This window comes from Heterocephalus glaber, unplaced genomic scaffold (assembly GCF_053883595.1).
Source record: "Heterocephalus glaber isolate CG9 unplaced genomic scaffold, H.glaber_assembly_v1.0 deba00001588, whole genome shotgun sequence".
NCBI classification, from domain to species: Eukaryota; Metazoa; Chordata; class Mammalia; order Rodentia; family Bathyergidae; genus Heterocephalus; species Heterocephalus glaber.
In genome coordinates, this window is record NW_028258366.1 from 321,515 (window position 1) to 347,052 (window position 25,538).

General features: G+C 41.9%; 2 protein-coding genes and 1 pseudogene across 3 annotated transcripts in view; 2 read left to right on the plus strand and 1 right to left on the minus strand.

The window, feature by feature from the left end:
* The window catches only part of LOC110347521 (glomulin pseudogene), a 37,290-nt pseudogene extending 21,980 nt beyond the window's left edge, over nucleotides 1–15,310 (plus strand).
* LOC101714416 (mineralocorticoid receptor) overlaps nucleotides 1–17,986 on the plus strand; it is a 170,017-nt gene extending 152,031 nt beyond the window's left edge. Inside the window, exon 7 of the mRNA XM_004875121.3 lies at nucleotides 15,323–17,986. Within this exon, the coding sequence (XP_004875178.2) occupies nucleotides 15,323–15,478 (156 nt within the window). The 3' untranslated portion in view covers nucleotides 15,479–17,986. The remainder of the gene's footprint in view (nucleotides 1–15,322) is intronic.
* A 6,118-nt stretch (nucleotides 17,987–24,104) lies between these two features.
* The window catches only part of LOC101714770 (rho GTPase-activating protein 10), a 170,522-nt gene continuing 169,088 nt past the window's right edge, over nucleotides 24,105–25,538 (minus strand). For both annotated transcript variants that reach the window (XM_087193399.1, XM_087193398.1), the window contains one exon: nucleotides 24,105–24,806. In XM_087193399.1, coding sequence (XP_087049525.1) covers nucleotides 24,530–24,806 — 277 coding nt within the window. In that variant the 3' untranslated portion in view covers nucleotides 24,105–24,529. The remainder of the gene's footprint in view (nucleotides 24,807–25,538) is intronic.

Consider the following 25,538-nt stretch of genomic DNA (forward strand, 5'->3'; position numbering starts at 1 on the left):
CCACCTAAGACCACAGTGAGGCTTTGAGGGGACATGTAGAGAAAGGCCATTTTGTATATATATATATATGCACATATATATATACACACACATATATACACACACACACATATGGTCTTCAAGTGCAAGATAAATTGATGCCTCCTTTCCTGTTTGGATTTGGATGCCCTTTGTTTTTTAAAAATTAATTTTACATCGGCCACCTGCCTCACAAGCACAAGGTCCCAAGTTTGATCTCCAGTACCCCCAAACAGTTAATTTTAAAAGTTAATTTTATTGGTATACTTTTGATATACATAATGCTCACATTCATCATAGGGAAATTTGTACCTGAACATAATACATCTTCATTCTTTTTTCCTCATTCCCCTCCCTACAACCCTTTTTCTCATTTATGAAAGCTTTGTTTCCACTTTTTCCTTTCCTTCCTTCCCTCCTCCCTTGCTCCCCTTCCCATTTGAACATTTTCTTCCTACTTCCCAATATTTGTCATCCATTTTGGTTCTTATTTACCCTTTGGGTTTCACAAGAGAAACAATGCAATATTTAAACATATCTGTCCAATTTATTTCACTTAAAACTATGGTCTCAAGGTGCATCCATTTACCTAAAAAATTCTAAAGTTTATCCTTTCTGGCAGAGTAGTACTCCATTGTATATAAAAACCACATCTTTATCCATTCATCCATTGATGAGCATTTGCACCATTTCCAAGATTTAGCTATTATAATTTGTGCTGCTATAAACATGGGTGTACATTTATTGCTGCGGGTATGATGCTTAACTCTTTCAGGAAGATACTAAGAAGGGGAATAGCTGGGTCAAATGGAACGTTTAGTTTTAGCTTTTTGAGGAATCTCCATACTGATTTCCATATTGGTTTTACCAATTTATACTCCCACCAACAGTGGAGAAGGGTTCCTTTGTCACCACAGCCCCGCCAGCATTTGTTATAGGTTGATTTCTTGATAACAGCCATTCTTTCTGAAGTGAGGTGGAATCTCAGTGTTTTAATTTGCATTTCTCGAATGACCAGTGATGTTGAACATTTTTTATATTTATCTGCTGTTTGTACTTCTTCTGAGAAGCATCTGTTAATTTCAGATGCCCATTTTTGGACTGGGCCTCTAAATTTGGGGATTTGATTCCTTTTAGTTCTTTATATATTCTAGATATTAATCATTTGTTTGAGGAATAGCTAGGGAAGATTTTCCATTCTGTGGGTTGTCTCTTCACTCCATTGGTGGTTTCTTTTGCTGTGCAAAAGCTTTTTAATGAGATCCCAGTTGATTCTTTGTGATATTTCCTGTTCAGTCAGAGTTTTGTTCATAAAATCTTTGCCTACACCTATGTTTTTCAAGAGTTTTACCTGTTCTATCTTCCAGCAGATTTAGTTTTTAATATTTAGAACTTTATCCATTTTGGTTTTAGTTTAGTGCATGGTGAAAGATAGGAGTCTAGGTTTAATCTTTGACATATGGAAAGCCAGTTTTCCCAGCACTACTAATTAAAGAGGCTATCTTTCTTCCAGTGAAGGTGTGTGGCCACTTTGTCAAAGATAAGGTGGCTGAGTGGTTAGAGTTGTTTCTGCATCTTCTGTTCGGTTCCATTGATACTTGGGTCTTTTTTTGTTTTCCAGTACCATGCTGTTTTTATCACAGTGGCTTTGTAGTACAATTTCAACTCAGGAATTGTGATGCCCCCTGCCTTGCCTTTGTTGCCCATAGTTGCTTTTGCTATTCTAGGTCTCTTCTAGCTCCAAATGAATTTTGGATTGTTTTCTCTAGTTTAGTGATGTATGTTACTGGTATTCTGATCAGGATTGCATTCAATTTGTATTACAGTTCTGGAAGTATGGCCATTTTCACTATATTGGTTCTGCCTTCGAAAAACAAGGGATATCTTTCCATTTTCTGATATTTTCTTCAGTCTCCTTTTTCAGAGTATTATAGTTTTCAACGTAAAGGCCTTTTACTTTCTTCGTTAGATTGATTCCTAGATATTTCATTTTTTTCGATGCTATTGTGAAAGGAATTGTTTCCCCACTTTCTCTCTCAGTGAGTTTGTTATTTGTGTACAAGAAGGCTATTGACTTTTGAATGTTGACTTTACATCCTGCTATGCTACTGAAGTTGGTTATTAAATCTAGGAGACTTTCGGTGAAGTTTTTGGGTCTTCTATCTAGAGTATCATGTCATCTGCAAATAATGATAATTTTACTTCTTCCTTTCCTATCCTTATTCCTTTTTTTCTCTTGTCCAACTTCTCCAGCTAATGTTTCTAGAACCGTATTGAGTAGGAAAGGTGACCAGGATGCCCTTTATCTCTTTCTCTTATCTTATTGCTCTAAGACATCCAATAATTATTTAATATGAGTGCTAAAAGTAGACTTGTTTCTTAGAGAAAATGATTTTATGTCCTTCCATTCAATATGTGGTTGTGGGTTTGTCACACATAGTCCTATGTTGAATTTTTGCAATTGGGTTCATCAGGAATATTAATCTATAGTTGTGTGTGTGTGTTGTTGATTTTGGTAATCAAAGTAATGCTGGCCTCCTCGAATGAGTCTGGAAGGACACCCACCCTTTTTATGCTTTGCAATAGCTTGAGAACTAGCAGTAGCAATTCTTTAAAAGTTTCATAAAATTCAGTGATGTTATCCTGGGATTTTCTTTGTTGGGAGACTTTACATTACTGATTTAATCTCATTACCTGTTACTGTTCTGTTCAGGTTCTCTATATAATCTACATTGTTATCTATTTCTTCCAGTTTTCCCAATATGTTGAAATGTCATTGTTCATAATAGTCCCTGAGGTGCTTTGTTTACATCTCTGATTCATTCATTCTCTCTGTCTCACTAGTCTACCTGAAGATTTCTTGATTTTTAGTCTATTTTATTTCTACTCTGATCTCTGTTACTGCTTTCCTTCTACTAATTTAGGTTTGGTTTATTTTTGCTTTTCTCATTTCTTGGGTTGCATCTATAGGTTATTCAAAAAAAATTTTTGAGGCACTTGTTTTAAACTTCCATCTGAGTACTGCTTCTGATATAGCCCATAAGTTTTTGTATATTCTATTTCCACTGTTGCTTGTTTCAAGAATTTTTAAAATTTGATTTCTTCATGGACCCACTAGTCATTCAAAAAAAGGTTGTTTAATTTCCATAAGTTTATACAATTTCTAAAGCTCTTGTTGATTTCTAGTTTTATAGCATTGTGGTCAGAGAAGATACATGTTATGGTTTTAATTTTTTAAAAACCTGTTAAGGCTTCTTTTGTGGCCTAGCATATAAGTCTCTCCTAGAGAATGTTCCATGTGCAGCTGTTGGACTGTCTAGAAGTTCTCTAGATATGAGTTCCATTTAGCTTATAATACAATTTAACTGTGATGATTCTTTGTTGGGTTGATTTTGTTCGGGATGATTATTCATTAATGGAAATGGGATTTGAAGTCCCCAACTATAATTGTATTAGACTATATCCTTTTAGATTTTTATGATTGTTTTATACAATTAGGTGCTCTAGCACTGGATATATTTATACTTATAATTGTTAGTACTATTGAATGGATCCCTTTATCATTATATAGTGAACATTTTGTCACTTTTTAGAGTTTTTGGTTTAAAATCTATTTTAATATCCATTTTGATATCAGTTAAGCCTAGGAGCTTTTATGTTGCATTTGAATAGTGTATCATTTTCTATCCTTTCATTTTCAGTCTGTGTCTTTCCTGGTGAAACGAGTTTCTTTTTTGGGTGTAGGGTTTTACTTTGTTTTGCTTTATTTATTTTCACTCATCCACCCCATCTGTATCTATCCTTTATTTAGGGAGTTTAATCTGTTTCCATCTAAGGTTATCTTTGGTAAGGGAAGACATATTCCTGTCATTCTGTTAAGTGTCTTCTGGTTGTTTTGTATGTACTTTGTCCTTTTTCTTCTCACTTGCCTCTGCAGCTTGGTAATTAACTACATTGAGAATTTTAATTCCCTTCTCTTTCAGGCATCTGCTCTACTGCTGAGTTTTAAACTTTTACACAGTTTTACGATGTTGGTGTCAACCTTTCACTTGTAGTCTAGAACTTCCTTGAGAATTTCTTGTAGGTTTACTCTAGTGGTGATAACGGACTCTTTGTTTTTGCTTGTTTTAGATCTTTCATTTCCTGAGAATATATAATATCTTTCATTGGTACTTGTTTTCTTTCAGGACTTTGATGACAGTCATTTCATTTTCACCTGACCTGCAAGGTTTCATATGGGATTGCCTTATGTGTGACTATACTTTTCTCTTGCTCTTTTTGTAATCCTTCATCCTGTACTATTAGCATGTATTGTGCATATTAACGGGACTCATGCAATACTTCAGTAAATGCATACACATAGCATGCATTGATCAACTATCTTCTCTCACATCCACTCACACACCCTTCCTAATCTCTAGTAATCACTGTTCTACCCAATTATTTTTAGGTTCTACATGTGAGAGAGAACATGCAGTATTTATCTTTCTGGTTTATTTAACTTCAGATGATGTCCTTCAGTTCCATCCATTGTGCTACACATGACAAGGTTCAATTGTTTATGGGTGGATAATGTTATTGTGTATGTATTCCATGTTTTCATTATCCATTCATCCATTGGTGGGTACCTAAATTGATTCCATATCTTAGCTAGTGAACAGTGCTGCAGTGAACATGGGTGTGCATCTCTCGTATGCTGACTTCATTTTTTGGGGGGATCCATACCTAGAAGTGGGACAGCTGGACCATTTGGTAGATCTATTTTTAGTTTTGTGAGGAACTTCCATAATGGGTGTACTAATTTACATTCCCATCAATAGTGTATGAGAGTTACTTTTTTATGTGCTGATAATAGCATTCTGACTGGAGTGAGATGGTATTTTTAGTTTTTATTTGCATTTCCTTGATGGCTAATGATGATGAACATTTTTCATGTATTTTTTGCCATTTGTACTTCTTTTAAATTTCAAACTTTTGCCCACTTTTAAAATGGATTGCTTTTCTGTGGTTGAGATTAATTCATTCTGTAGCCTGGATATTAATCATCTGTCAGATGAATACTTGGTAAATAATTTCTCTCTTTCTGTAGGTTGTCTTGTCCCTCTACGGATTGTTTCCTTTGCTGTACAGCTTTTTAGTTTGATGTAATCCGACTTTTCATTTGCATTTGGTTCCTATACTTGTGGGGTCATATTCTGAAAATCATTGCCTGTATCAGTCTTGAAGTGTTTACCCTATATTTTCTTCTAGTAATTTCACAGTTTGGCAGCTTATTCTGAGGTCTTAATCCATGCTGAGTTGATTTCTGTACAGAATAAGAGACAAATTTTAGTCATCTGCCTGTGGATATAGTTTTCCCAGCATCATTTATTGAAGAGGAACAATCCAGTGCAAGGTTTGGCTCCTTGTTGAGAATTAGTTGGTTGTAGACATGTGGGTTTATTTCTGGGATCTCTACTCTGGCCCATTGATTTGTATGTCTGTTTTTATGCCAATACCATGCCGTTTTGATTACTGTGGGACTGGACTGTGAATTGGAATTTGGATATGTCAGCTTGGTTCTTTTTGCTCAAGAATGCATTGGTTATTCTGGGTCTTTTGTGTTTCCCTATATGTTTTAGAATGGTTTTCTAGTTCTGTGAGGAATGTCGTTAGCATTCTGTGGATATCATTGGGTAATATGAACATTTTTACAGTATTCTTCTAGTTCTGAAATGGGAATATTTTTCATTTTTTCTCTGTGCCTCTTTCACTTTTTTTAAATTGTATTTTGTAATTTTCATTGTAGAGGTCCTTTACTTCCTTCACTCAGTTTTTCTAAAAAAAAAAAAAATTTGGTAACAATTATGAATGGAAATGCTTTCATAATTTCTGAACAAATTCATTGACCTATAGAAAAGCTATGGATTGTCTTAGGTTGGTTTTGCAAACTGCTACTCTGCTCATTTTTCAGTTCAGATAGTCTTTTGGTGGAGTGCCTCTGCACATACAGAATCATATCACCTGCAAACATGGGTAATTTTACTTCATCCTTATTTAGTTCTTTTGCCTAACTGCTGCCTAAAACTTCTAGTACTATACTGAAAAAGTGGTAAGAGCAGCCACTCTTGTCTTATTCCTGATCTTGGAATGCTTTCAGCTTTTCCCCATTTAATATTGTTGGCTGCAGGTTTATCATATAGCACCTTTACTATGTTAAGATGCTGTCCTATTTCATAATTAACAAAGTTTATGATGAATTTTATCAAATGATTTTTCTGTATCTTTTGAGTTGATTAGGACTTATATTCTTCATTCTGCTGATATATTACCTTTATTGATTAGCCTGTGTTAGACCATCTTTGCTTATCGAGATGAAAGCCATGTGATCATCGTGAAGGATCTTTTCTGATTTCCTAGTATTGGATTGAGAATTTCTGCATTTATGTTGGGGCATTTTGGTCTATGAGATTTGTTGTTGCATCCTTGTCTGGTTTCAGTATTGGGGCATTTCTGTTCTGGCAGAATGAAGGTAGAGGAGCTCTGTCCTTTTCAATTCTGTGCAATCACTTGAGAATAACTGGTGTTATTTCTTCTTTAAAAGTTTGATAAAATTCAGTCCTGAGCTTTTCTTAACTGGGAGACTTTGTATTCCTCATTCAGTCTTACGAGTGTTGATTAGTCTGTTTACGTTTTGGGGGGGGGGGGTACCGGGGGATCAAACTCAGGATCTTGCGAGGCAGGCGGCAGAATCACAGAGCTAAATCCCAGGCCCCTGTTTAGGTTTTTTAATGTCCTCACAGTTCAGTTCTGGAAAGTAACATGTCCATAAATTTATCCCTTTCTTCTAGGTTCTCCTATTAGCATATAGTTTTCTCTACTAACCTCTAATGACCCTCTGTGCTGATGTGGTCGTGATTCTAGTATCTTGTCACCTCTGATTTGATTTCTTGGGTTAGATCTAGAATGTCCCACAGAAGTCTCATGTGCTCAGAAGTGGGGCTTTTGGAAGGTGACCGGGTCATGGGGCACTGTACTAAGTGTGTTGTAGGAGGCAAGACCTGGGGCATGGCCTGGAAAGATGAATTCTTGTCCCCAACCTCTCCTTTCAGTCTGCTTCCTAGCCACTATGGGTTGAGTATCCTTTTCATTCACCACACCCCTATGCCATCTGTTTTACCTTAGAGTCTGCCAAACCATGGCTGAAACTGTGAGCCAAAATTAACCTTTCTTCCTTTAAGTTGTGGGCATCAGCTACTGTGTCATAGTGACAGGAAAGTGACTTAGTCTAAAGGCTTGTCAGTTTTTTCTTTTCAAATAACCACCCCTGTTGTGTTGATCTTTTCTGCTGTCATTCTTATTTTCCTTCTACTAATTTTAGGTTTAGTTGTTCTTGCTTTTCTAAATTCTTGAGATGTATAAAGGGTTATCTGAAATCTTTGTTTTTGATATTGGCATTTATTATTGTAAAGTTCCCTGTTAATAATGTACTGCTTTGGCTTCATACAAGTTTTGATATGTGTTCATTTTCCTTTGAGAAATTTTTAAATTTCCCTTTTCAGACTTCCTCAGTAACCCACTTTTTCTCAAAAGTATGCTTTCAGTCTCTGTGCATTCTATGTCCTTTCTAAAATGTTCCTTGTGATCAAAAAAGATATAGAATATAATTTCAAATTTTTTAATTTAAGACTAATTTTGTGGCCTAATGTATGGCATATGGTAGACAGAGTTACATGCATTGATACAAAGAATGTGTATTCTTCAGCTTTTACAAGGGATATTCTATACATGTCTGTAAAGTCCATTTGATCTATAAGAATCATCACAGTTAAATACAGATTTTGGGGGAGTCTGGATTATATCTGTTCATTGGTGGTAAGAGGATGTTAAGATCTTCCATTATTGTTGTATGGGAACCTGTCTTTCCCTGTTTAATAATGTTTGTTTTATAAAGTTGAGTGCTCCATCATTAAATGCATAGATTTTCTGTAACTCTTATCTTGTTGTATTGGCACTTTCATTATAATACAGTGATTTCTTTCTTACAGTTTTTGTTTTAAAGTCTATTTTGTTTGAAATAAATTTAGCCATTCTTGCTCATTTTACAATTCCAGATGCTTCAAGTATCATTTTCTATCCTTTCAGTTTGTGTGAGTTTTGTAAAAGAAGATTCTTGTAGTGCTTTATTCTGAGTCTTTTAATCCATTTAGGCAGCTCTTAAATTGTAATTAGATAATTTAGTCCTTTTACATTCAGGGTTATTGATATATGAGGACTTAATTGCTGTCATTTTGATTTTCTTCTAGTTGTTTTGTATATTTTCTGTTCTTTATACATCTTTGTGATTTTGATTTACTGTATTTACTGTATGTTAGATTCTTTTCTATTTATCTCTTGTATATCTACTCTTCTACTGGGATTCATAATCTTTCCCTCACTTTTAGATGTAGGAGTGCCTTAATCATGTTTTGAAAGGCTAGTCAGGTGATTATGAATTCCCTCAGTTTTTGTCTTAGAAAGTTTTATATAGTAATCTTGATTGGCAGTTATTTTCTTTCAGGGCTTGAAATGTGTCAATCCATTTCCTATTTGCCTGCAGGGCTTCTGCTGCAAATCTTTGGTTAGTCTAATAGAGGTATCCTTAAATGCAACTTGTTTCTCTTATCCTTTTGGCAGTTTGATTGCAACATGCCCTGGTAAACTCATGCATGAAAGGTGTTTTTCAAATGTGGGTGTCTGTTCACTTAATGATGTGCTGTAAGTCTTGAATTGAGGTGGAGGCTGTGGTTCTGGCTGGGATATTTCAACAGATCTGTTTTCAAATTCAGATATTCTTTATTTGGCTTGATCTAGTCTGCTGTGGAGGCTTTCAGCTGTATTTTTGGTTTTTTGTTTTTGGTACCGGGGATCGAACTTGGGTCCTTGCGCTTGCGCAGCAGGCGGATTCAGCTGTATTTTTAATTTGATTTACAGAGCAGTTCATTTCCAAAGTTCCTGTCTGGTTCTTTTCAAAATTTGTCCCTTTGCTGAATTCCTCATTCATATCCTTGTCTTCCATCTTTTAATCTTTTATCTATATTCTCTTGGATATCACTAAGCTTTTTAATAATCATTTTTTAAAATTTTTCTCAGGTGTTTCATCGGAATCTGTTGCTAGAAAGACGTTCTTGTGGCGGTATCACATTACCTTTTTTCCATATTTCTTGTGTTCTTACATTGAGATTTGTACATCTGGTGAATCAGCTATCTCTTTTGTGGGGTGGCTTTCTTAAGAGTCTTTCTCCTGGAATTATGTCCTGGGTGTTCATTATGCAATGCTGGCCTTGATTTCAGATAGGCAGTGTAGTCTCCTTATGGGCTGTGATTAATGCCCTTGGGCACAGTGCATACATGTTGCAGTAGGTAATCTACTGTCTCTGTACGCTGTGCAACAGTGGTTCCAGCAGGTATGGTGTAGTCAGCAGCGGGTATGGAATATTCACTGTGTGGATACTCCTTCGTTGGGAGTGGTGGCCCCTGTAAAGTGAAGAGCGTTTTCCTCAGGCATTACTGATTCTGGCTCTGTAACTAGCAAGTGCCCTTGGCATTGGCAGTGCCAGTCACTGTGAGCAGGCTGAAGCACTGGACTCTGACTAGTCAGGGGTGGGAGTCCAGACACTGCATAGAGAGAAGACATGACAGGAGGAACCTTGGCATTCCTCTCTGCCACTTTGATAACAGTGCCCACCCAGGAACAGAACCATGGCCCCACCTGGGCAAAGCTGCACCCCTGGTAATGCCATGTACTCACGAGGAAGGGTGACAGCTAGAGCCAGAGCTGCTGAAGGCCCCCTACGCATGCCCATGTGGGCAAGGCCATTGGGATCCATGGTATGCCTTTCCTGCCTGTACACATGGGTGCCTGCTTTCAGTCCTGCTCAGAGTCCACACATGCCTGGCCATACCATTTGTCTCAAAGGGCAAACACCCTGATCTCCTGGTTCCTGAGTGTGGGCCATCGGTTCTCCTCTATGGCAATACACATAACCTACCACAGCTGTGGTCAACCTAGGGCATGAATGCTACAGCAGGCTGTTTTTATCATTGAAAGCTTGAAAAGGTTCGCCATCCTTGACCTACAGTTGAGAGCACCAAGTGGACATAGGTCACGGTTACTCTGCTGAGCTGAGTTCCTGAGGCAGCTCTGCTCACCCATACCATGGAGTGCTGGGAAATGACCATAGGGTCCCAGAGAGGAGTACACACAGGGCTTTCTGACCCCCCGAGCTGCCCAGACTCGGCCAGCAGTTCCTTCTCAAGATGGCTCCTGGCTATAGCACCCTGAGTGTTTCCTGTGAGATGATGGGAGAACCTTTTCCAAAGCAGGACTACCATGGAGATTTCAGGTTTCCTGAGGGTTGTGAAAGTTCCAAGTAGAATTGCCAGGACCCTTACCCCTACAAAGGGGACACTCCCCCTTTCCTGGCTGTGGAGCTGAGATGCCAAGATATTAGGGTATTTTGTTTCTCTTCCTTTACTGTTGTCCAGTCTCTGTTATTAATTTCCAGTGTTCTCCCTCATTCACTCACCTCAAAACGGAGCAATACCCTTGTTACTCTGGTTTTTCTTTGTGGAGAAGTAAGTCCTGGGCATTTCTATTCTGCCATATCCCACCTCTCCTCCTTGTTCACATGCATATTTTTTTTGGCAGGGGTTCTTTGAGGTATGTCTGTATCTTCTTCCAGACTTAGAAAGTTTTCAAGTCAATAGTTATATCACTGGGCATAATGGCACATGCCTGTAATCCCAGCACTCAGGAGGCTGGGGCAGGAAGATTGCCATAAGTTTGAGGTCAGCCTGTGCTACACAGTGGGACCCTTTCTCAAAAAGCATATTTTTATGCCTTTTCCTATCTTCTCCTTCTGGAACCAATAATCTGAAAGCTTGTTGGTTTAATCATATCTCGTAAGTCTTGAAGACTCTACGTTTTTAAAAAGTACAGCTGGGATATTACAAAACTCATCTTCAAGCTCTGCAATTTTTTCTTCTGCCTGGTCAGTTCTGTTGTTCAGACTCTCACACGTATTTTTAATTTCATTTATGGAGTTCTTTAGCTCCATAATTTTTGTGGCTCTTTGCTAAATTTCTTATTTCATGAATTACCTAATTCTTTTAAAAACTTGCTATTTATATTGGGCTTTATTCCCTGCCCCCTTTTGAGACTTCATCATGGGGAATTTGTTCGTGTACATATCTTAATTCATTGTGCCAGCCTTCCCTACTCCAACTCTTGATCCCCTTCCAACTTGAAAAAAGCTCAGTTTCCATTTTCTTCAATTCTCTTTAATGCTATTTCCCTTCCTTTCCTCCCCCTCCATCTCCTGTTGCCTTTCCCCACTGAAAAAGATCTCTCAGAGGGCCGCGAGGTCTGGCGGGAAAGTAGGCGTCAAGTCAGGGGCCATCTCCACCCACGGTTGGCAGTGAGAGAGGTGCTGAGGGTCGACAAGGCCTCCTGCAGGAATCGGTAGAAATGGCTTCCCCTGGATGCAGCTCTCCAGCGCGCTAGGTGTTTCAGAATCAAAACTTGGAAAAATAATTAGGAATGGCTGTGGAAGAACTCCAGTCCATAATAAAGAAATGTCAAATCTTAGAAGAGCATGACTTTAAAGAGGAAGATTTTGGCCTATTTCAGTTAGCAGGCCAAAAATGCATAGAAGAAGGCCACATAGTTCAGTTATTAGAAATTATTCAAAATGAAAAGAATACAGTCATCAAAACCATGGGCTGGAACCTTGTTGGCCCTGTTGTTCAGTGCCTTTTAAGGAATGATAAAGAAAATGATAAAAGAAAAAAATATTTTCTAGTTCCTGATTTACTGGTAAAGTTATGTAATCCAAAGGAATTATTGTTGGGTTTGCTCGAACTAATTGAAGAGCCCTCTGGAAAACAGATATCCCAAACAGTGATTCAGAAACTTCCTAACAACAAGGCATGTTCAGTTGGATTACCGTTATCTATCCTTTGGAGTCAACTGTCTCTTCTTCCTGTTCCTTACTCAAAAGATCAAATACAAGCAGATGACTATGGCCTTTGTCAGTGTTGCAAGGCCTTAATAGAGTTCAGTAAACCTTTTGTGGAAGAAGTCATTGATGATAAAGAAAACAAGGAAAATGAAAACAAAAAATTAAAGGATGAATTACTGAAATTTTGTTTTAAAAGCTTGAAATACCCTTTGCTGACAGCACAATTCCTTGAACAATCTGAAGAAGCAGGAAATGATCCCTTAAGGTGTTTTGCATCTGAAATACTAGGTTTTTTATCAGCAATTGGATACCCTTTTCCAAAAATTATTTTTAATCATGGAAGGGAAAAGAGGATATGGAATTACCTTGAATTTGAGGAAGAAGAAGACAAACAATTAGCAGACTCTATGGCCTCTCTGGCATATCTAGTATTTGTTCTGGCATATCTAGTATTTGTTCAGGGCATCAAAATTGATCAGCTGCCAGTGGTTTTAAGCCCTTCATACATTTTGCAGTTTAATATGGGGCATACTGAAGTCTTTTTGCAAAGGAACAGAAGAGTCTGTTTTGTCCAAAGAATTGGAACTACTGAAGAATGGTTTATTGAGAATAGAAGATAACAGTCTACTTTACCAGTTCTTAGAAATCAAGAATTTCCTTACTGTACCTCAGAGCTTAGTCAAAGTAATGACACTTTGCCCAGTTGAGACATTGAGAAAAAAAGGTTTAGCCGTGCTTCCGTTGTATATTAAGTTGTTGGATTCACAAGGCAAATATACATTATTTAGGTGCTTGTTGAATACAAGTAATCACTCAGGTGTGGAGGCCTTTGTTATTTAAAATATCAAAAATCAAATTGATGTCATTTAAGAAAACACCTGACAAATGGTTTACAGGACCACAGCTGATTTCTCTTTTAGATTTGGTAGTTTCTCCCAGAGGGTGTTGAAACAGATTTACTACAAAACTCAGATAGGATTATGGCTGCATTAAATGTATTGAGGTATTTGGTTATCAAAGATAATGAAAATGACAATCAAACTGGATTATGGATAGAACTTGGAAAGATTGAGAATAATTTCTTAAAGCCACTTCATACAGGACTTAATATGTCAGAAGCACACTATGAAGCAGAAATTAAAAATAGCCAAGAATATAACCAAGTAGTCAAAACCCTAAGGACCTTTGTTCTGTAACAATAGGTAGAGAAGAGATCCCCAATATGCCTCCTGAAGTGCAGCTTAAGGTCCTACATTCAGCTCTTTTCACATGTGATTTGATTGAAAGTGTTCTAGCTTGAGTAGAAGAACTCATTGAAATAAAAACAAAGTCTACCTCTGAAGAAAATGTTGGAATAAAGTAAAAGTTCTACTTCCTAAGTAAAACTTAATAAAATACTGTATTTTCCATTAAAAAAAATCTCTCTCTCCTACCCATTACCTATCCTTTATTTTGCTCTTGAGATTTTGGGTTTTTCATATGAGAGACCATGCAACATATAAACTTGTGTGTCTAATTTATTTCACTTAACATTATAGTCTTAAGTTGCATCTATTTATCTAAATATGCATTAGATTTATATTTAAGGCATTGGGTATAAATAAATACATTTTCTTTATTCATTCATTCATTGATGGACATATAGGCTGTTTCCAAGATTTAGCTATTATAAATTGTGCTACTATAATGATGGGTGTGCATGTCTCACTGTAATATGATAACTTTAACTGTTTTGGGAAGATTCCTAGAAGGAAATAGTTAGGTTGAATGGAATTTCTTTTTTTTTTTTTAAGGAATCTCCATACTGAATGTATTAGCTTACATTCCCCAAAACATTGAACTGTTCTTTTTCCTTGAAGCCTCAACAGCACTGATTACTTGATTTCTTGACAATAGCCATTCTTTCAGAAGATGGAATCTCACCAGTTTTAATTTGCATTTCTCATGTGTTTATTAGTCACTTGTACTTCTTCTGAGCAGTGTCTGTTCATTTCAGTTGCCCATTTTGATTGGTTTTTCATTGGGGGGATCTAATTTTTTTTTATATATATATTCTACATACTGGTCCTTTTGCCTGGGCATAAACATAAGATCTTCCTGTCTATTACCAGACTGTACTGAATTGTCTGCCTATATTGTTTTATATCTCATTTCCTTAAAAGCACTTGAATTCTGTGTTGTGCAGTTCACCAATTTCCTTTTCTTGGGGTCTATTGCTGGAAATTTTTGTTCCTTCAGCATTATCAACTTACCCTGTTTTATCATGACTCTTGTGTTCCTATATTGGAATTTCTGGATCTGTGGGTCAGTGGACTGTTACCAATTTCACAGGTTGGCTTTCATGGTTAAAACTTTTCTCCTGGCAGTATGTCCAAGGGTGCTGATTGGATACACTGTGTTGGTTTGGATCCAGGGGTGCTTTCGTGTAGTGTTGATGAAGCTTCTTCAGTCATAACCAGCACTAGTGGCATTAACAAGTGTCTCAGTGACTCACACTGCAGGAATCATGGAACTGCCAGCTGGGATGCAGTGGGGTGGACAACCTGAAAGCTCTGGGCAGTGTGTGGGGTCCAGTATCGCCACATGGTTGACTCTGACTGGGCTCCAGTTGCTGAGCTCAGAGAGGTCGCCCAAGTCATTTCCCTGGACTGAGGGTCGGTGGGCAGGACCTCAGTAGGCTGAGCTAAGAATGGCCTGATACGAAATGATTCTTAGGGCCTGGACCTCACGGAGCTGAGCCTCTCAGGAGTCCAGGTCCAGAGTGCAAAGGCAGGGCCACCTGGCGGGCAGCTGTCCAGACCCTTCACAGGACCCCAGAGAGGGAGATTCTCTGGATTGCTCCCTGCATCTTTGTTCTTGGTGGAGGAGGACACAACATGGGCATTTTTCTCTGGGGCCCTGCTGAGTACACTCTGTAGGCTGAGAACAGAACACAGGCATAGACAGAAGCGCTGCGTTTTCCCTGATGAGATTGTTGGTTCCTGGATTACATTGAAGGTACTTGCCTCACAGTTATTTACTGTTTGGCTCTACTGAAGCATCCTAATTGTTTTTTTTTAATCATGAGGGGTAAATTACAAGCTCAGTTTTACCAAAATCACTCTATTAAGACTACAGACTTGCTTTATGACAGGCAACATTCATATTGTTTGTTGTGATAGAATAGGAAGTGACCAATTTGGGGTGTGTTACTGTCACAAATACCTGAGATGAGCAATTTATAAAAAGGAAAGGTTGCTCGTGGCTGACCATTTTGGAGGTTTCAGTCCACTAGAGGATGGAAGTGTGGCCCTCACGCCATGTCCCGTGTCTGTGTGTTGCAGCTGGTGAGTGACTTGCTGGAGTTTTGCTTCTACACTTTCCGAGAGTCCCAGGCCCTGAAAGTGGAGTTCCCTGCAATGCTGGTGGAGATCATCAGTGACCAGCTGCCAAAGGTAGAATCCGGCAATGCCAAGGCCCTTTACTTTCACAGGAAGTGATGGGAGACGTCTTACCAGAAGAACTTTGCCTTAAGTTTCCCCGTGTTATTCCACACCCACAAAGGACTCGAGAAATCATGGTTGATTCACCACTTGTCAGCAGTCTCTCAAGCTTAAAATCACATCGAGGGTTTGGAGCTGGGAAAGCCATTTGACATGGATTTGGCAAGATCGGAGCAGCCTAAAGGACTCTTCCCTCTCCAGTCCCAGCGCTTAGAAACATGTTCCTCTGGATGAAAAGCCATATCTAGTCAATAACTTTCTGATTTTGATATTTTAACAGATGGAAGTTTTAACTATGCCATGTAGTTTCCAGTATCGTTCGCTTGTTTTAAAAGGGTTCAAGGACTAACAAACTTTTTAAAGCTTACCTGTGGTTTGCACATAAAAACGTATAGTCAATACGGGGCATTAAAATTCTTTTGTTATTTAAAAAACAAAAAAGAAAAAATATATACAGATTCCTGTTGTGTAATAACAGAATACGTGGCTTGGAATAGCGGCCCTCTCTGGTATACACACTTGTTAGCATCCATTTATTATTTAATTAGAATGGATAAGATGTTAAAACAAATGCCTTGGTTTCAATTTCTAGTACCTATTGTGTTGGCTTTACAAATAATTTTTTGCAGTCTTTTGCTGTGCTGTACATTACTGTATGTATAAATCGTGAAGGACCTGAAATAAGGTGTAAGGAACTTTTGTAAATGAGACACATACAAAAAAAATTTAATGGTTAATAGGATGAATGGGAAAGTATTTTTGAAAGAATTCTATTTTACTGGAGACTATTTAAGTACTATCTTTGTCTAAACAAGGTAAAAATTTTCTTTTGTAAAGTGAAATGTTCTGCATGCATAATGAACCGTTTACAGTGTATTTAAGAAAGGGAACGCTGTGCCTTTTTTAGCTTCGTATCTAATTTACCATTTTACAGTCTCTGTTGTAAATAACCACACTTCGACCTCCTCGGTTGTCTTTAAGCCTTTCTACTTTTTCTGTACTTTTTGTTTTGTTCCTGGTCTCCCAGTTGGGGTGTTTGTGAGACTCGAGCACTTTTTTCCAGCTTCTGCTTCATCCGCTTTATCCTGCTTCCATCGGGGGATGACATATGGAGGTGTGGGCAGCTCCTTGCAGGTGTTTCTGATGGCACTCCGGGGACAGAAGGTCCCGGCAGGGCTCAGCTCCCGGAAAGCTGCCTCTTTCCCCTTTCCCACAAGCAGCAGCATCAGCTCCTGGAGGCGGTGGCTAGAAACTCCGCTCAGAGAGCACTATTCTCCGCCCTTTTCAAAAAAGCCAATGTCACCCGTGGGGCGGGGAGTTCCAGACACTGTGCACGTCTGTCCGAAATCAGGGGCTCATTCCTGCTCCCGGAAAGCATCTGGCACTCCTGGAATTGGTCTCGGGAACACGTAGATCGTGGCAGGATGTACTGGGACAATCCATCTTGGCAAAGGTCTATCACAGTGGTGTGGAGACCGGAAGATCATTAGAAGGTTTTTAGATTTTTTAAAGGTAGGTTTTAAAAATAAATTTTATACATAAACAGTTTTGGAGAAAAAAAACACTACAGATCATATAAGCAAGACAGTGGCACTAAAATTTTTAATTCATTAATCTGTTTGGCACTGATACAATTTATGGCTTTTCTCTTGCCCTAAATCACATCTCTCTCTCTCTCCCTCTTTGGAGAAACTAACAATGTGATTGCACTAAACTACTCTGAATAGAGGCCAAATTAATCCTTTAAAAGTAGTGATGGTAACCATCACATACTCAGTGAAATCTCATTATTTTCCAAAACCTAACAGCTGTAGCTCAAACTGAGGCTGGGAGAAGGAAAGATCAGATCAGCACCTCTCCAGGGTTCACCATGCAGGCAACATTACCCACCTTGTCTTTTAAAAGACACCTGCCTTATGCAAGGGGAAACCTGTGGAAGCAGCCCTCAGAAGGAAGACTTTTCCTTACAAAATCCGCAATTTCAAGAGTTTAATTTCTAGGCAGATCTTTCAATGCAGTCAACTCACATGCACAGCAATATGAAAGCCACACACTAAAGGTGATAAATACACAGCATGCAGACTGGGAGTTTCTGGAAAAGAAATGGTAGTAAAAGCAGCTTTTAGTTCAGACAACTTTTTATGAAGCCAGAATTTCAACTTTATCAGGTTTGGGATGAAACAGTCTGCATCAGCTTTTTGTATTAACAAAGTTACTGGCGCTTTGTGTGTCTCCAGGTAACTTTGCTTGATTAAACAGCAAAGCCATACTCTAAATTCACTGTTGAATGCCTGTCCCAGTCCAAATTGTCTGTCTGCTCTTATTTTTGTACCATATTGCTCTTAAGAATCTTGGTTTGGTACAATTCATAATTCACCAAAACTTCTTCATATAATTAAACACTAAATTAGTTTAAAATGAAGCAGTTTATATCTTTATGCAAAAACATGTCTGTCTTTGCAAAGGACTGTAAGCAGATTACAATAAATCCTTTACTTTAATCACCCGTTGTTTGGGAAATGGTTCATTTAAGTGTCTATAGGTACAGCTAGACTTTGTGCCAGTCCAAATTCTGATTATCTGTGCTATTTCCAGCCAAGCAGGAACAACAGGCATCCTGTCCCTTGCTCAGAGGAGCTCTATGTGAGTGGCAGGTTTACTCTGGGGACTGATGAGATACCATGTTTGTTATTGCTAACACTGGTGCACTAACATACCCCGTAACTACTGTATATGCACTGTTTCGTATAACTTCACAGTCACAGAAAAACTCATTCTGTAGACTTCTGAGACTCACCTGAGTGAACCAGCAATGTCCTGATTCCAAAGTTCCTCCTCCTCCTGCTCCTCCTCTTCCTCCTCCTGGTGTCTCTCACCAGCAGTTTCCTTGGGCTATCGAAGCTCAGCTCCTCACTGGCCCTGATGTTTGGCACACTCCTCCTCAGTCTCTCGCCCTGAGTCCACTCATTAACCAGGACCACACAACAGCAGAAAGCAATTACCAGCTCATTTTAAAACAGAAAACATTTATTTCCCACAAGATAAATTCAAGTTCATTTCTAATGTGTCATTTAAACACTGACTGTTGGGTCTACTTGGTTTCAAAAAGAAAACTAATCAATTTGACTGTGCTTTAATACAGTAATCATGAACACAGTGCAGCCACTGAACACAGCACAAGAAAATAGCTGTGTGCACAGTATTTTTCATAAAGCACCTCTAAATGGAGGAAATTTATATTTAATAATTAAGAAATGTGACCTTCTAAGAAGCATGGCTGCACCCTTAAAGTGGGTGCCCTTTTTGAGGTGAGTAGGCTTATTCTTGGGTCAAGGATGCCTTTATTTCACTCAGAATTTTTAAAAGCAGCCTCAGGGCCAAAGAACTCAGCTGCACATTTGGGAATCATTAGCTGAGAACCGGCTCTATCAGCTACTACACAACAGTACGGTTGAAGCCATGCCTAGTCTTGCACATATACTGAGGGCTTTGTTTGCTTCTGTATGTTGAATGTCCCCTAAGCAAATAGGAAACATTGTCCCTTTATGTAGAAATCTGAATTAACATACTTTTTGATAAACACAAGTACTGAATACACAGATTCAAATGATGTGATTTCTATACCTCTGGCACTTTCAAGTCATCTAGCTGCTAGTGCAGCGCTCTTCATGGAAATCAAACAGTAGATTCCCAAACAACGTTGGGGGAGAGAGGATTAAGACACCATCTCAATATTCAGCATGGGCCAAGACTGCCCATAGCAAAATGCATAACCACCACCCTAGAATTTAGTTATCAGCCAACCAGCATTTCTCATTTCTCATAAGTTTCTAAGTTGGCCCAGGGAGTTTTGGTAAGGGCCAGGCTCAGGCGAGCTGGGCTTGTTCACACATGTGGTCAACCTGCAGCCATCTAGGCTATGAGAGCTTTAGACCGTGTAGTCTCGGTCCTCCAGCAGGCGAGCCTGGCAGAGACAGCACTCTAAAAATGAAGGTGAAAAGCTGCAAAGCTTTGGTTGTATCAGGTTTGCTTCTGTCTCATTGCCCAAAGCAAGCTACAAGGTCAAGCCCACAGTCAACAGGGGAAGAGCTCTTTATACAAGAACATGGAACCAGAGAAGTATGAAAGGTTGGCATCATTAAATCAGTCTGCCAGTAGCACTTACTCAGATATTCTTAAGTAGAATGGATGCTTCCATTTCCCCTTGTCTGAAAAACTCACTTCTGTGGATCTAAAAAGATCTTCCTGCCCTGGGCCAGCCCTGCCCCATCTGTGTCTGAGAGTGCTCCTGCCACTTGGCCTCTCAGCATTTCCAAAGCTGCTAAACTCTCCAAGGAAGAAATTCAGATACTAACTCATGGCACTGAGCCTTCTAGATGTATCCCATTCATAGTCATGACTCAAGTCCAAAGTGCAGGTCTTTCATTAGATAATCAACAATCAATCAAGTTAATCTTCAAATAGACAAGTGCTCTCCAATATATTGTTCTAAGCAGTAGACTAAGATACTCCTGGCCAGACATAAATGCTTTACAAGAATAAGCTGAGTTGTCAGCTTTCAGTACATGGACCTTTGTGGGGAGGGGGCACTGACGATCTAAACCATAACCATGGTTTAGCAATAGGACACAGCCAGATGATCCCCCACCACCATACCGGGCTCACCTCTTTGCTGAACTCTTTTTTGCCATGCATTCCCCAAGCACTTGATGTTCCCCAATTATCATGCTGTCCCAAGAGGCTGGTATAGGCCAAGTAATTCATCCGAGGTCACTGAGGTTAAAAACACTGAACACCGGATTTCAAAGTAGGTTGAGTGTAATTCAAAACATGCACTTTTACCCATGGTATTGGTTTCCTAGAGCTGTTTTAACGAAGTACAGCAAACTGGGCACCTTGAGCTACAGAAAGTTACCTTTTCACAGCTCCGGAGCTAGAAGTCTGTGTCAAGGCATAGGCAGGTGGCTTCCATCTGAGGCTCTGCAGACAGGATCCACCCAGGGCCTCACTCAGCTGAGAGACAGCGGTCTCCTCCTGTGTCTCTATCCTCTTGCCTCTGTGCCTGTCTTCCTCTGTATCCAAATTTCCCCCTTGGGAAATGACACCAGTCATAGTGGAAGAGGGCCCAACCCTACTGTGCTCAATTCAGTCACCTCTGAATGACCTGTTTTCCACACGAAGTCACATTCTGACACTGGAGATGAAGACCAACGTGTGAATGGGGTGGTGGATGCCATCTGTAATAGCCACTGTCTCTGCTGGCCTCCGAGACCAGATGGTGCAGGAAAAGGGGGACTTCACTACTACTGACCTAGAGCAAGTGCTTTGCCCGTTTTCTCATCCCTAAAATGGGATTATTCCCCTTGGTCCACACGGTCACCGTAAGGAGAAAGTGAGTTAAGCACTCATCACTGGCAGACAGCCCTTCCTTTCCCTACCCCACCCCAGATTCACACACTCCTGCTGTTACCCAAGAAGGCTGCAGCCACCCACAGTCTCTTTGGCTCTTTTCTTACCTGACATCCCCTTCACGCATGCAGGGGCGCCCCTGTGGGTGACACCAGCAATGCAGGCCCTGTATCCCCCGCTGCAAACAAGAAACAAATTCTGAGTGCTGTCTTTCACCCAAGACACCATGCCGGCCTCTGCATGAACATGGGCTCCAGACCGGGTCCCAGGAGGGGTGGGGCCGGGAGGCCAGAGTCCACCATGCATGGGCACACCCTCTTCAGAGGCTTGGAGTCATCCATGCTCATCCAGTAAACACAGACCCACTTCTCTTCTGGTGAAAGGAAGACGGTCCAGCAGTGAAAAACAAACACCCTTCATCCCATTACTAAGTATATTTTGGGCCTTGCCCAGCCGGGCCCCACTGTACTCAAGGGTCATGTTCTCACAAGCAAACGGCCTTGGCTCTCCTCTGGCACTACCCTCTTCCTCCGAAGTAAAAGCAGGGCAGGTCTGCTGGGCTCTAGGCAAAGGAGCCTTTGCAACTGCACTACTCTGGAATGGCAGTACTGTCAGACTGGCATCTTAAGGAACACAGAGTCACAGTGTGGCAGTAAAATAAAGGGACCACCCTTTCCCACTGAGCTCATACTGGACAGGTTACTGCTGTTAGGTCATTTCAACCCCTACCTCTAGGTATGATGCTTTCGTGGGGGCGGCATGCACAGTAACATGGAGGTAATTTACCTTGCCCAAGGTCAGATGGCCAGACTTAGTGGTACTACCTTAACCAAACAGTGGCAAAGCACTTTGGGTTATGTACCTCAGTGTGAACAATGGGAATCTTTCTTGGACAAGCAAATAAATCAAGTCCTGGTGCAGCATGTCATGTTTAATGGCCCCTAGGGACACAGCAATTAGGAACACTGCCAGATATCACTGCCATTGCTCTCTGGGGCCACTGCCCATAGGTGCGCTTGTCCTCTGGAGTTTTTGTAAAGTGGGACAGTCTTGGTTACTTTCTCATGACTGAGACACAATACCCAACACCCACAATTTAAAGGAGAAACATTTATTTTAGCTCACAGTTTGTAGAGGTTTCAGTCCATTGTCAGTAGGCTCCAAGACAGTTAGCATGGTAGAGGGTCATGGCAGATGAAAGAGCTCATGGCATGGCAGGCAGGATCAAGGGAGGAGGAGAGTATATTCATATTCATATTTATTTTCAGGCCATAATCCCAGTGACCCACCTCTTCCCAGCAGGCTTTACCTCCCAGCATCACCCCTATAAACACATAATGGAGTAATCCAGTGTCACACACCCATGATCCAGTCACCTCCCAAAAGCCCCATCCACGAGTGCATGAGGCTTGCGGGGAGGGGTTAGACATAAGCCATAGCAGATACTCTACCTCTTCTCACAAGCCACGTTTCCCTTCTAAGGCCCTAGGTGAGGGGGAGAAGCACGAAAGGGCAGCTCAGAATACGAGGCACTCAAGGTTCTGCCTTCCGGCCTCCAAAGCCAAGTCAGCACATACACCGGCCTCCAGGCCAGCTGCTGTGGGGTGGTCCTGGGCTCCTCAGCAGCCTCAGAACTTTCCAGGGAACCTGTGATCTAGTATTTTAAATTGTGTTGCACTACAACTGTCCTTATTTTTATTCACAGCAAGCACTTTTCTACAAGCACGTCCCTCTCCCATCCTTACCTCCTTTGTGAGCTTTTTGCAACTGTAACAAAATACTTGAGAAAATCAACTTACGAAGACAAAAGGTTTATTTGGCTCACAGTTTTGGAGGTTTCAGTCCATGACCAATTTGCCTGTTTTGACAGCACATCATGACAGGGAGCATACTATTTAACTCGCGGCTGACACAGAAGGTTGAAGAAACAACAGTACAACAGTTCCCTTTGAAGGCAACTGATGACTAAACCAGCCAAAAGACCCCACCCCGTAAGTTTCCACCACCTTCCAATAGGAATATGGGCTGGAGACTAAACCTGCAGCTCCAAATGCAACCCTTACATGGTCCACATAAGGTGACTTCAGTGCTGTCACCCAGCAAAACAGCAAGCGTGTGAATCAGTTTATCTGGGGAAGAGGCAACAGACACATCCCTCTTTCAATAAATCCTCCAGGGAGAAGTCTGACAGGTCCAGGAAGCTCTCCCAGGGAAGAGTGACACATCACCCACTCCCCACCCAGCAACATCTGGTGTGCGGCCGGCTCCAGTCTCCTGAGGCCACTGAAACAGTGCTTCATGCTCCAAGGCTGGCTGGGCTGTGCCTGGAGTCAAGGCTGAGGAGCAGGAGGAAGCTTGGAGCAGGGCCTGCCCTCGCTGGGCAACCTCAGGCATGAAGCGCCCATGGGTCCTCCAGGAAGGACTGGGATCATGAGCTGCCAGCTTCTGACCCTGCCCAGGGGGATTGGTGCCAAGGCCTGGAAGACACAGGATGCACTGGGTAAGGTGGGAGAGACTTGCCCGATGGAGCCGGACAGGAGGTCCAGCCTTCAGCACAAATGCAGCTCCTACCCTGTGTCAGTGCTCACTAGAGGAACAGATTGATTACTCCTGGCTGCCTTGCCGAGTCAGGTGTGCAAGAGAGCAAAAGGACCGTCTGTGAGCTGGACAGCTGAACGAGCCAGTTGAAGGTGGAAGACCTGGAGCTCACCGCAGAGTCTCGTTACAGTCTGTATTCGGCAGGGTCTCTGCTGGAAGGCTGGAAAGGGACATCCAAAGGTGATGGCGAAGACTGGAGCTCCTGCAAAGTACCACACGGGGCTTCCTTCTTTGCCTTTTTATTCCATTCAGGGTAAAAGCCTATTGGGTGGTGCCACTCACATGATGGGCGTGTCTACCATTCAGCCACATCCGGAACTGGCTAAGCCAGATGGGCGTTTCTTACTCAAGCAGACACAACAGTTAACAGTGCCATCCCCAGCAACCCCAGCCCTGCTACTGTGCCACCTGCCTTTGGGGGAAAGGCTCCCACGTCCTCGGCCCCTGGCACCCAGAACGCGTCCCCCTGAGAATGAGCAAGGCTCCCCATCAACACACCCTACCTGTGCGTGTGTGCCACCACCCGACAAGAATGATTTTCCAACAGTTGCGAGGTTGCAGATCCTTTCTGAGGGAATGAGTTCCAGCATCCCTTCCCCACATCAGACCACAGAAGTCAAACAGTAAATTACACTTTATTGCATTTACAGAGAGGGTCTTGGGTAAAAAGGTGGCACCGGGCAAGCACACACAGGTGAGGAGCACCAGGGGGCAGCCTGTTATAAATACACTGGTGTGCTCAGGGCGCGTGTGGGCCCAGGGCAGCCCTGCAGGAAGGGGCAGGCGTGGGCAGGGCTGCACTCTCTGCTTCCCCCAGGCTGACACCGATTCCCTCCCACCAGCAGCCACCTGCGGCCCGGTGGAGGAAGGACAGCTCCCTTTCAAACCTCAGCGGCAGGTGCAGGGGGAGAGGGATCCTCCGCGGGTCTGCTGCTGTGGCGGCCAGTGGAGGTGGCAGACAGCTGTCCTCCCTCTCCTTCTATAGGACGAACGACCGAAAGTCCCAGGTCCCGATTCTTGTCAAAGGACAAACCCATTCTGTTAACCTGACACTCGTCGACTCATCCACCAATCGACACAGTTCTGCTTGGCAAGTGCCTTCCACCTTCCCCAGGACTGGAGTGCCGAAGGTGATCCGTGATTCCCGAGCGTGGCCGTGCTGTGTGAAGTGCCGCTCCCGGGCAGGGGTGTGGGTGCCAGGGTCAGCAGGGGCCCTCTGAGGCCCGGGGCTACAGCAGCTTGACGTAATTCTGTGGAATCAGACCCCTCTTGCCGTTCAGAGTCCCCTCTAGCCAGCCAGGTTCCCTCGAGGTTTGTACTGCAAAGGAAGAGAAAGCACTTTGAACGGCATGCCCTCCCCTGGCACCTGCTGCTGGCCTCACCGCTGTCTCTGCTGTGTCTCTCGGGCTCCAGCAGGGAGCAGCCAGGAGAAAAGGGCGCTGCACCTGGGATATCCACTTACGAAGTCTGCACAAGGGGGACAACAGACGGGCTCTGCCCCTGGACTGGCACCCAAATCCTCCTCCTCTTGGAACAGCTTCAAACTGGTCTCTACCAGTCCAGTCTGCCCTTTCCAAATCCACTAGGCACAGAGTGAACTTTCTAGGACAAAGGGCAGTGCACATCGTCGCCCCTGGTTAACGTCACACCCGCTTCTCATTGGCCCTGCCCACCCCTCCACCGGGCCCTCACTCTGCTGTCCACTGCCCAGAATCACCACAGCGCCCAAGTGGGGCTCCACGCCTTTGCACGTGCGCTGTCTTCTCCCTGGAATGCTTCCTGACCTGCTCGCCAGGAGCTTCTTTCTCCTAAGAGACCTGAGGGGTCAGCTGCTCCGCCGAAGTCAACCTCAACCTTCTTTGGCATCATCCAGGCCCTGGTCTGACCCTCACGTGGGATGGGGAGGCTGAGGGAGGCCTGGCCTTGCACATTGGGGCACAGTGCCCATAGACAGCCATGTGCACACGTATGACCTCGGGCTGAGCAGCAAGGGCACAGGGTCCAGCCCTGCTCACCAGGGTCTGGAAATCACATGCAGACGCATTCAGTG